Genomic DNA, 12,659 nt, shown 5'->3' with positions numbered 1-12,659 from the left:
ATCTTGGGAACAAGAGGAGCTAAAATTGTTTGGTCAGTCAGTCACCTTGATCCAGATGTCCATGTGCTTGTCAAATTTTAAACTTTATAAGCTTTTAATGATTTGTAAGGGATACTTGTAACTAGGAGCAATTAGTTATAAATTGGGCAAACCTATATTGTTTACTCATTAATTAGAGAATTAGAATTAATTAGAATTAGAATTAGAATTCCTCTCTAATTAGGAATTAGAGAATTCATTGGGGTTAAAGCTTGGTGAAAGAGATCAGTAGACAGCAAAGAAATCTAATTCTCCATTGCTCCATGGAAAGATGACTCTTGTCCCTAAACTAACAATCAAACAATGGATATAGATAGAACTGACTTTAATGAACATTTTGCTGTACTTCGTTTCATTTGTTTTTATTTTATCCTAATTTCTTTTTGAGTGGGTAGCTCTGTTGAAATGTTACAGAAAAGATTTATGAGACAATACTCAGCATGAGACTTCCTTTACTCACTGTCCTGGTCATAAGCAAGAGTCAGGAATTTTCCTCTGAGAAAAGATTTCCATAGAAACACCCTAATGGTGAATCCTAATCAATAGCCATGTTTTTAAAAAATTGTTTTTTCTCTGTTCTATAGCTACTGAAAGAGTATTGGTCTGCCGTTATGTCACATGACCAGTTGTTTTTTATTTACTTCATGTGAGGCTCTGGGCACACTTAGATACAAGAGACACTAAAATAAAAAGTTATCTAAGGACAAAATTGCAATATTCGATTAATCTCACAGTGCAACAGTCTTCCTGGACTTGCAGCTTTATTACCAGTCCTTTTCTGCCCTTTATGATTGTAGTGTAAGTTAAAGTTCTGGATTTGTGTCCCAGTCCTTTCCTTTTCCCCTCAATACTCAGGTTTGTGCTTCACAGGCATTTATTGCAGTTTGATTCTCTGCTGGTTTTATCACCATGATTACCTCCCTGCTCCTAAGATACTTGTATTGATTTCATTTTTGCAGTACTTACACCCTATCCTGCCTGACCTTTCCCTTTGAGATTCACTTTCTATACTCACATTTCCGTGAGCCAGTCCTAGATTGATGGTCCACACACATGTGGGTGTGTGTTCAGTCACTCAGTTGTGTCCAACTCTGCCACCTCATGGACTGTAGCCCACAAGGCTCCTCTCTCCATGGGGATACTCCAGGCAAGAATAATGGAGTAGATCGCCATGCCCTCCTCCTGGGAATCTTCTCAAACCAGGGATTGAACCCAGGTCTCCCACATTACAGGTGGATTCTTTACTGTCTGAGCCACCAGGGAAGCCCCACTGGCCACATATCTCTGTTCATATCCTTGGTATCCACCCATCCCCGTGGGTATGAAGGGAATGGCAACTCAACTCCAGTATTCTTGCCTGGAGAATCTCATGGACAGAGGAACTGGTGGGCTACAGTCCATGGGGTTGCAAAGAGTCGGACACAACTGAGCAACTAACACTGTCACTTTCATGACTCATCTTTTCTTAAAATCCTTCTCACTGTTTAATTTTTCTACAATGTTTTGAATGGTTTTGCCTTCTTAGAATCGATAGCAATCTGTTTCATAATTTGCTTCTTACCTAAGTCCTATTCCCCTCCTCTTCAAGTTCAGACTGTTGCAACTCTCTTTTCACTAGCTACCTCATTCTTACCTTTCTTGATCTTGAATATTGTAGAGAACATTTAGAGGTAGTTTATGAGGTTTAGGTCTCCACTGGGAACCAGAAGGGATTTCATAGTGAAATTTTGGACAAGGAAAAATCCTCCTTTTGGTCATAATGCCCCTTCTAACCTGCATTAGTCCAGCTTTGTAAAGATAAACTGCAACATTATTATAAAATTTTCAAAAACCACTTAAGCATTCATAATTAAGAGAATGTATTTAAGCTAATATTTTCTGAATACCAAGTTCAGTATTGGCTGAGATAGTTTTATCCTGGCACTTATAAGTTCTGTAGGTACATTCTGATATATAAACTGATTCTATTCACAAATGGTAGCCTTAAGTGATTTCCAGGTATTACAAGAAGTAAATGTTTTTCTCCTTATCAAAGTGTCAAAGCATCTTTCACTTTAGGATATGGGAAATTATTTATTACACAAGCAGATTCTCCCAAGAGAAGGCAGTGACATCTAACATATTTTGCTGCCCTTCTTTTTATTCAAAGATGTCACTACCAACTTCACCCACACTTCTAGGGATCAAAGACTAAATCTTCAACCAAAAGTCTTTTCTTTCTATATGACACACACACACACACACACTACTTTTTGATTTGTGACTGCAACTGCTATTTGTAGAGCCTGTCAGTGTCTGTATTTTGTGTTCAACTTGTGGTCAGCTAAAAAAGAGCCTTTGCTCAGAAAGTTTCCAAATTCTGTACTATTGCATTCCAAACTGGTCACGGTTGCTATTTTCCGAAGCAGCCCACAACTATGTCATGTTATTTGAAACTATGCTTCAGTGCATCCTTTAGAGTATTTCTTATGCCCCTTCTGCTTATGGTTATGCCATAAAGCTCACCATACTGAAGATGCTTGGGTATTCTTCTGTCATTGCCTCTCTGCACATTTCAGCTGTGAGCATTGTTTTAATGCTCATAGACCAGCTGATTTCCAGAATCTCAGTAGGGGTGGACCTCTCCTGCCATTTCACATTAAACATGACTCCAACAATAAAATAGTTCAGCAAGGTAAATATGCCACCTTTGGCAGGTATGAATTTCAAAGTCATAAAAAGCTACAGATAACTTGCATTATCCGTTGATGAGAATCAATTCCATAATTGTTCTTCAGTTCTGTTCTGGATGTTAGGAATAGGGCCAAACCTAGGAAACAGATGATCAGAGGAGAAATCCATTTTCCCCCTTTGTGTTAGTAGATGTGTGTTTAAAATAACTCACCTTTCCCTGTAATGTGCATCTTAAACAGATTTCCCCTTAACCAGAGGACAAGACCACACAGGTTTAAAACCTTTGAGGAGTTTACTACCAATAGAAGAGAAGAAATTTTCATATTAAAAATATTTGGCATTATTTGATGTCTTAAATGATCTCTAGAGCCCCAAAATAGGAGGTAAGAAAAGGCAGAGATTGAACTGGTCTGTAGTATAATTTCTTGCCAATGCCACACTATGGTAATCTCCTCAAATAAAGAAACTTTTCTTTTTTATTTTGCTTTCTACTTTGTAGTCACTTGCATTATGGGGCAGTGATTTTTAAGTCAAACTGCCCAGAGAGCAGAATTCAGTAACTGCTTTTAGCTCTATGTGGTTCTCTTTAATTTCCGTGTTTAATTTACTGCATAATTTCAGTCATCATCAAATATATTTTTTAAAAAGTGGATAGTCCCCAGCACTCACATCAGAGATGTCCAGGGTGCCAATTTCCTTTGGCATTTGGACTGATGGCTGCTCCCTCTACCCTGACCCTGCTGCTGGCAGCTCCCATGGGATGCTGTGATCAATGTTGAGTGTCCTTGTTTCCTCTCTTTCAGGGGGCAGCACACTCCATTCAGCAACAGCACACACTGCATTTTCCTTCTTGTTACACTGCTTTTAAAACCTTAGTACTTCCTGTTATGTAGTACTATCATGCACGACAAAGCAAAGGATGATATTTGGATGTTGTTCATGTATATTAAAGATAGTGTCCGGTTCAGTGCCCTCTATGTGGTAAATAATCAGTGTTTGTTCAGGATATAGCAACATCCTGAGTGACCCTCTCCAGACCTTTTGTCAAAAGTCAAAGCATCTTGAGTTAAGGGCTCTTACAAGATTGAGAGAATATTCAATGCCAGCTTCTATCTTCATTTTTATATCCATGACATACACATAAAACTAGCTTGAGCAATCCTACTTCACTCATTGGTACTGGGATGTTCACTTGAGGATTTTGTTAAATACCCCAGGGTATAAATGTTTTTATTTCATTTGACGATCCCAGCTGATTACTGATGAGTGATGGCAATGGTTGCAATAGAAAAATAGATTTATTCAAGAACATTGAAAGAGAAATCTTTTTAAAAAATAGTTGAATTTCCAATTTTAGAAGGTCTGGTAGGTACCTGCCTCCTCTTGAGAGAGATGAAGTACCAATTTCTATAAACAGATTAACTATAAAAATGACAGAATAAAAGGCAGAAAACACTATCTATGTGAGACCCCTATTTTACCAGTAGCAAAACAGGACTTCATTTTTAGTTCCCAGATAATGAACCAGTTGAGGAATGAATAATATACTGTAGCAGTTTCTCAAAATTTGGTTCCATAGCTATCTACATCAGAATCCCATAGTGAGCAAGTTGAAAAGTCAGATTCTCATGTCTCACTTCAACTTAGTCTAACTTTGGGGAGGGGAAGGCCCAGAATTCTGAATTTTAATACTCATGCCTAGAGATTCTGATGCACACCAAAGTTTGAAAGCCACTGACCTACAGAATCTCTCACTCCTAAGATCCATTTGATTTGCTAACTTCCAGTAGTATAACGTGCTCTTAGTCTACCTCACTATGGTTGATCTTAAGAAATGTGGTCTCATTCATGTCAAATAAAATGCTGGCTTTATAGAATGGATTACTGATAGTTCTATTATTCTTTTGACAGAGAGATACTTATTGCTGCTCATGTCAGTCGTGTCCGACTCTGTGCGACCCCATAGATTTAGGGGCCTACTATGTGCCAGGTCCAGAGCTAAGCAATAGGGTTACCAAAATGGACAAAATGAGGTCTCTGCCCTCAAGAAGTTTATGGGTAATTTCCTATGAATCCGTAAACTACTAATACAATCACATACATTGCCATGAAGTATAAAATGAATCAAATTTATTCTATGTCAAATTGGTAAAAATAAAAAGGTACCCAAGAATTTTGTGGGTTGAGATACTAGAGAAAAAGTGTTCGTAGAAATATCTGGAGAGTCACTAGCAATAATGAATTTATCTCTCATGTCTCAGCATTAATGAATTGTTTTCAGCTGAGATCCCTGTCATCTGCAGGTGCTGTTTAACATGTAATTTTACCATAGGAAACAAGGGTGTAATCAGTTAATAAAGTGTAAAGAATTAGATTTTTTTCCCCTTGAACAAATTGCCTGGCTGTGGCCAACATTCCTGATGCCTCCTCCCTTGTGCAACAGTAAAGAAATATTTGAAGAGAGAAGGCTGTTTTGTTCATATTCTGCAACTTGCCTCTGGAGACCATCCTAATGAATGCAAAACTCAAGCTAGAATTCTAGACTTTGTATGAGCAGCCACTGATTTTTGTCTTTACCATTATACTACACAGAGGATAGTTTTCCCTTCTGCCTCTAATTGAGACTCAAATAAGGTCACTGTGAATAGGAATCCTCTTTCAGTTTAACCATTGTTTTGTGTTGCTTTCATTGAGAAAATAGAAACTATGTTCTGTTCAAAGCATTTTCATATACAGGCAGTCCTCGTCTAATGAGCACTTGACTTTTAAATGTCCCATACTCACCAACAGCCTCTCTGAAGGAACTTTAAGCTACTCCTACTACCCATGGAAACTGGAGTTGTTTCTGCTATCTGTAGGAGTTGGTTTCTCCCTCAGCTCTCCTTCTCTGGGAGCCTCAGTTCTCACAGGCTCCCATCAGACCCTTTGAAACAATTAATATGTGAGCATATTCTCCCACTGCTACCATCAGGACATAAGAAGCTGATAAAGACCCTGCCAGAATCCTCATAGGAGCTGAACCCATGAGGGAACACAGGAGCTGAACCCATGAGGGAACACAAAGAAGTATAAAGAAAATTCTAGAATTCTGACTGGTGATGGTGGGGAGGTTCTCCATTTGTGCTTCAAAATCCCTTTCCCCTAGAAATAGCATTATACTGTAATAACATACCTATGTAAAACTCGGTTCTCTGACAGATTCACTTATCCAGACCACAGCCAGAAATAAGCAGTAAACAAGTGACTTCTAAGCCACCAGAGAATATGCATCTTACTTATTGCAAAAAACATTCAAAAACACTCTGCCTGCCTCTTTACTCTGTTTGTACATGATTTTAATTAGTTTTAATGAGGTGACAAGCCTATAGAAGATTATAAGCAGCAAATTTGAAGAGATTGGAAAAGATGTTACAAGTAGGTGAAGTGAAATCTGATAGTTGCAGCAAGGTAAGAGACAAAAAAAAAAAAATGTTAAAAAGAAGTTAAGAATTCAAAACCCAACCACAATGAAAAATTCCTTTGCATCCACAAGCATGGCTACAATTAAAAATTGACTATATCAAGCGTAGTGAAGATGCAGAACACTGGAACTCTCATACATTGCCAGTGGGAATATATTAATACAATGGTACAGTCGCTAGAAAACAGTTTGATAGTTCCTTACAGTAAATACTTGCCATATATCCCTAAGGTTCCACCCTTAGGTGTTGACCCAAGAAAAATGAAAATATATGTCCCTACAAAGACTCATACTCATATCAGCTTTATTCATAATAGCCCCATACTGGAAATAACCAAAATGTCCCTCAAAATGCAGATGCGTTATAAAGCTATAGCATATCCATACAATTAAATACTACTCAGGAAGAAAAAGGAATGAACTGCCAATATTCAATAATGTGGATGAGTCTCACAGACATTGTGCTGAGGTAAAGAAGCAACACAAAATCATATAATCATGTTTATGATTCCATTTATCTAAACTTTTAGAATGGGAAAAACTAAGGTATGGTGATAGAACAGTGGTTCCTGGGTTTGGGGTAGCACTGAAGAATGATTAGAAGGGACACAAGGGGAAATTCTGGGGTGATGGAAATGTTCCATATCTTGATTTCAATGGTGGTTACAAATGTGTGTATTTTTCAGACTGTATGCTTAAAATATGTGCACTTTATTGTATGTTTGTGTGCTCAGTCACTGAGTCATGTCTGACTCTGAGGCCCCATGGACTGTAGCCCACCAGGCTCCTCTGTCCATGGAATTTTTCAGGCATGAATACTGGAGTGTGCTGCAATTTCCTTCTCTAGGGGGTATTCCCAACCCAGGGATTGAACCCACATCTCTTGGTCTCCTGCATTGGCAGGCAGATTCTTTACCACTAGCCCCACCCCGGAAGCCCCTTAATTGATTATAAATTATAGCTAAAACTTGAATAAAAGTACAAAATTTGCAAAAGGAAAAATTCTTCCGAGGATCTCCCTGCTATAGGATAAAATTTTAATTCCTTAACATTATCTGGTCTTTGTTTAATATCTCTTGCCTCATTCCTTACCATTTCTTCCCACCTCCTACCACTTATATTAAGCTACTTTTATTTCCAAAAATAGCTTTTCTCTCTTTCCTCTGAACCTTGAAGCACAATGGTCCTTTTGCCCGGAATGCCTTTTCATTTTCCCATTCCTCACTAAATTCTCAATATCCTACAGGATTCATAGAAGTAGCACCTCCTGCAAGAAGCCTTGTGCACTCCCAGTCTGTATTATATACTTTTCCTCTTGCTCCCAGAGAACTTAATGCTTCTCTTTACTTAACAAAGCATATATCATTCTGTAATGTAATTGTAAGTTTAAAAAAAAAAACACTCAAAACCATAGTGGGCTGGTGCCATTTAATGTACAGGCAAATAGTTTTCTACATTTTCAGTAAACACTGAGTTAAATCATATTGTAGCCTAATTTCTGGTCAAAATAGTTGGAGTTTCAGCACTCAAAGTTATTAAGAACACTCTTATATCTATAATTACTTGTTCTACACTAAAATAATTGAGATTTTAATGTAAATAACAGTTTGGGATTGTATCATTATTATTGTGATAAATTATTTCTGTTGGCATCACCGGCTCAATGGACATGAGTTTGAGTAAACTCTGGGGAATTGGTGATGGACAAGGAAGCATGGCGTGCTGCAGTCCATGGGGTCGCAAAGAGTCGGACACAGCTGAGCTACTGAACTGAACTGAACTGAACTGAACTGATTTATGTTGTGGGTTAAGTAACTTTATATTGGCTTTATCTGGAAACCTAGCTAGACTTTATTATGTTGATTCTACAAGAAAGTGCATTTTACATTCCAGACAAGTGAGAAGGGGGCAATAGAGGATGAGATGATTGGATGGCATCACTGACTCAATGGACGTGAGTTTGAGCAAACTCCAGGAGACAGTGAAGCACAGGGAAGCCTGGTGTGCTGCAGTTCATGGGGTTGCAAAGAGTCGGACACAACTTAGTGACTGAACATCAAGAAAGAAGCAACAAAAACACTGCTCAGTTGAACTATGTGTAATTGCTGATCTTTAACCATTTTTGACATACAAAAATGGCAATTTCATATGATTCAACCTAAATATTTTTAAATAAACCCTAAGGCAAGTTGCTGATTGCCTGTACATTCATTTACCAATTGTGTATTTAATACATGTATATATTCTGCAAAACACTAATCTTGTATATTAAGGCTATTGGCTGTAGTTTTTCTACGTAAACAGTAAATCACATGTTTTTGAAGAAAGTTTGTATAGAATGTTAAGGCTTTCTTGAGTTCTACACATCTTTTTTCCAATTAATCAAAGATGCAGCAGACATGACATTCTGGAATTGTTTATTTTTTCAACCAACACTAGGATGAAAATATAGATTCATTTCTTCGTTTTAGCCTCTAAACTATCTAACAAGTCTATTTTAATATTAATTTCAATTAAAATAATATCTCTCATTTATTAAATGCATATTACATGCTGTGTACTTGCTAACACAATAACTACTTAATGGACAAAGTACAACTATTCCCCCTATTTATAAATGAGGAAATTAAAACTTAAGGACCTTGCCCAAATTTACACAGCTATAAGTGGTAGAGTTGGGTTTGGAATCACTTTCAATCCTATTTTCTAATACTTGGTCCACTGTTTTCTTCAAGCACATTTTCTTTCGCCACAAATAAGCACTCATGCTGAAAAATTATGATTTAATTCAGTCAAGTACATATTTAAGCTGTGATTATCATTAGTGATACCAGGCCTGTTCACATATGAAATACATTGTATTATTATAAGAGATCATCATAAGACAGTAGAGGATCAAGTACTGTAATGAATCTTATAGGCCACAAATTCTATAGGAGTTCTGTTGTAGTAAGAAAGGGAGAAAATAACTGTGCACTTTGTTATTACTAACTCCCAAAATAGTGTTAACATAAACGATACCATCCAATCGTAATTGGATGCATAGCATTCTGGGAACAAACCAAAAGTTCAGCATAGATAGGAATGTGGAAAAGTAATGGGTGTATAATAATGCAATCCAAGAAGGAGTAACAAGCTGAAGTCTAGTTCTGGGAAGACATCAGTAGTATGTGAGGGAAATTAGGAATCTATGACCGGGATCTCTGAACCCTAGAACTATACTGACTGGTAGGATTGACCCATTGGATATTTGGGGCAGATGACAGAGGGGCAGAAGATATTAACCAAAATTTCGTGCCTACGTTATTAAAATAATAATGGTATCAAAAATGAAAGAATTTGTACAGCAGAAGGGAGGGTAAGCTTAGACTTTAGACACTGAATATTTTTTTATTGAAGTATAGTTGATTTACAATGTTGTGTTCGTTTCAGATGTACAGCACAGTTCAGATGAAAATATATATATATAGTTCAAGGTTTTTCACTTACAGGTTATTACAAAATATTTATAGTTCATTGTGCTATATAGTAGGTCCTTGTTATCTATTCTATATATAGTAGTGAGTATACATTAATCCCAAACTCCCAATTTATCCCTCCCCCTCTTTCCCCTTTCTTAACCATAAGTTTGTTTTCTATATCTGTGGTTCTAGTTCTGCTTTGTAAATAAGCTCATTTGTATCTGTTTTTAAGATTCCACATATTAGCATATCATATGATTTTGTCTTTGTCTTACTTCACTTAATATGATAATCTCTAGGTCCATCCTTGTTTCTGCAAATGGCAATGTTTCATTCTTTTTTATGACTAATACTCCATTGTATATTCCATTCCATATCTATATATGTATATACATATATATATATGTGTGTACCACACCTTTATCTATTCATCTTAGACACTCTGAATTTAAAGTGAAGGCAAGACTGTCTACAGAAAGCCAGTTTTTTTCTGTTGGCTATTGTTGACTGGGGCTTCCCTGGTGGCTCAGTGGTAAAGTATTTACCTGCCAATGCAAGAGACATGGATTGGATCTTCCTGGGTCGGGAAGATCCCCTGGAGAAGGAAATGGCAACCCATTCCACTATTCTTGCCAGGAAAGTTCCATGGACAGAGGAGCCTGGTGGGCTGCAGTCCATGGGTTGCAAAAGAGTTGGATATGACTTAGTAACTAAACCACAACAAAAATAGTTGACTGGGTCAACCTTTAACTTATCTACTCGTTATTTTTCAGATGGCCCTTGTGAATTTCTTCATCCCTAAAGAAAAGTCATACTCTGAAGAGGAAAGTAGGCGTGTTCGCCGCAATAAAAGAAGCAAAAGCAGTGAAGGAGCAGATGGTAAGTCTGCTTGGGTGATCCTTTATCACATATCAAACTATACCATTCTAAAAACTACATTTTCAAGTATGCGTCACCATCTCATATATTATCCATAGACTCAAGGCTGCAGAAGATTTTTCCAGCCTAAACTGCCTAACCTACCTAATCTACTCTTAGGTGCCTATACAAAGATCCTCCCTCCTCCAACCCCAGATACCTTTAGTCCTTTCACAGTGTATCTGTGAACCATGATGGCATTTGTAACCCTCAAGATCACCCTCCGTAAAGACCTCATCTCTCCTAGGGACATCCTATATTTACTAAGACCATCAAGAGGATTCAGTCCTATTCTTGAAATTGACAGAGTATTGTGCCATGGTAGCACTTACATGATATGTTAAATCCAGTGATAATTATGTCTTCATTGGTATCAGCTACCATGCCTCTGGGGCTTCCCTCATAGCACAGTCAGTAAAGAATCTTCCTGCAATGCAGGAGACCCAGGTTCAATCCCTGGGTCAGGAAGATCCCCCTGGAGAAGGAAATGGCAACCAACTCCAGTATTCTTGCCTAGAGAATCCCATGGACAGATGAGCCTGGAAGGCTACAGTTCATGGGGTCATAAGAGTCAGACACGACTTAGCGACTAAACCACCACCACCAGGCCTCTAGAATTCATCTGTAAGTTCCTCGACTACAGAAATTCATTTCTCTTTGTAAAGTTCCAAAATCCAGCCTAATACCTAGCAAGTTGTTGGTGTTTGCAATATAAGTCAATGATGTCGATTGCCCCAATAGCTAAGTTATGATTTGGCATGAAAACCATCCATATTGAAGGTGAAACAGCTTCAAGTTAACTAGCAATGCGTTTTGTGGGGCATAACAAAATGTTGAGCTAGTTCCTGGACAGGGTCTTTGAATTGATCTATTTTTACATCTTTCTATCAATTGATAGAATGCTACCTCTTTGGCATATGAGTTTGTAGAATGCATAGCTCAGGGCTATTGTAAAGCCATCTAGATTCAAAGACAGCACATGTCTGACTGAATCTTCCAAAGATATATGTTCTAGGGGGTTACAAAGCAATATGACTTTATGAAAGTGAAAATGAGATTTTTTTAAAGCTGACATTTGTCAGTGTAAAAAGGGTACAATGATGGAAGCAGTTCTAGATGGCATGAGCAATTGATGCAATGGGGCCAAAAGTTTGTCAGTTGGGATAAGAAGAGGTAAAGCTGGATGAAGTCTGAAAAAGAGCTCAGAACAACAACCTGTAATAAAGACAAGAGTCAGAAATAAGGTAAGTAAGGTGTTTCTTCAGCACCACTGAAGGCTCAGGGGTAAAGAATCACCCTACAATGCAGGAGACGCAGATTTAAATGCAGGGTTGGAAAGATCCCCTGGAGGAGGAAATGGCAACCCACTCCAGCATTCTTGCCTGAGAAACCCCATGGACAGAGGAGCCTGGTGGGCTATAGTCCAAAGGGACATGAAGAGTCAAAAACAACTGAGCAACAGAATACACACACACACACACATTCGCAAACACACACACACAGGTGTTTCTAGTCAATGGAGGTGGCAACAGCTTTGAGCCCTTCAACTGAGAACTGAACCAGTGGGACCGTTCTCTAGAGCAGATATTTAATATATAATTAATGACCAAGTTTGAGCCTAGGAAATGTGGTCCATGAAGTAATAGGCACCCATTATTGACATCTGTTTTTCTCCAGTTTCCTGGAAGTCTTTGGAAAGTATAAGTCGCTCTTATTCTGTGATGTATGTAGATTTTTCCACCTTCAACTCTTCCTCTGAACCACTCCCAGTACCACCAAATCTTTCATATTCCCTGATTGCTACAGAAGAGAGAAGAGAGGTGGTAAGAACAATATCACTTTCTGTAGTGGGCATGGTCTTCCCTTCCTCTCCACAGAGGCTTTTAAAGTCCAGTGGCTTTTAAACTTTACCTCTACATCTGACTTTCCAAGTTTTCTCATAAAGAAGGCAACTTCCTCCTCTCTCCCAAACCACTTTATCTGGATCTGGGCACCAGCATCTCTGCTACTGATCTTCTTTAAAGTCTTTATTATGTTTTGAAACAAAATAGTTTTTCCATCTGTTGAAGGACAAAGTCTCTGTTATTAATTTTTAGCACTTCTTGTCT

General features: G+C 38.0%; 1 protein-coding gene across 4 annotated transcripts in view; it reads left to right on the top strand.

Moving 5' to 3' along the window:
* Positions 1–12,659, top strand: part of EDA (ectodysplasin A) — a 363,445-nt gene that overhangs the window by 237,333 nt on the left and 113,453 nt on the right. For all 4 annotated transcript variants that reach the window (XM_061136568.1, XM_061136567.1, XM_061136566.1 and 1 more), the window contains exon 2: positions 10,407–10,512. In XM_061136568.1, coding sequence (XP_060992551.1) covers positions 10,407–10,512 — 106 coding nt within the window. The remainder of the gene's footprint in view (positions 1–10,406; positions 10,513–12,659) is intronic.

Source organism: Dama dama, chromosome X (assembly GCF_033118175.1).
Source record: "Dama dama isolate Ldn47 chromosome X, ASM3311817v1, whole genome shotgun sequence".
NCBI lineage: Eukaryota > Metazoa > Chordata > Mammalia > Artiodactyla > Cervidae > Dama > Dama dama.
Note: the sequence above shows the minus strand (reverse complement) of the source record. Positions and strands in the feature narration are given on the sequence as shown.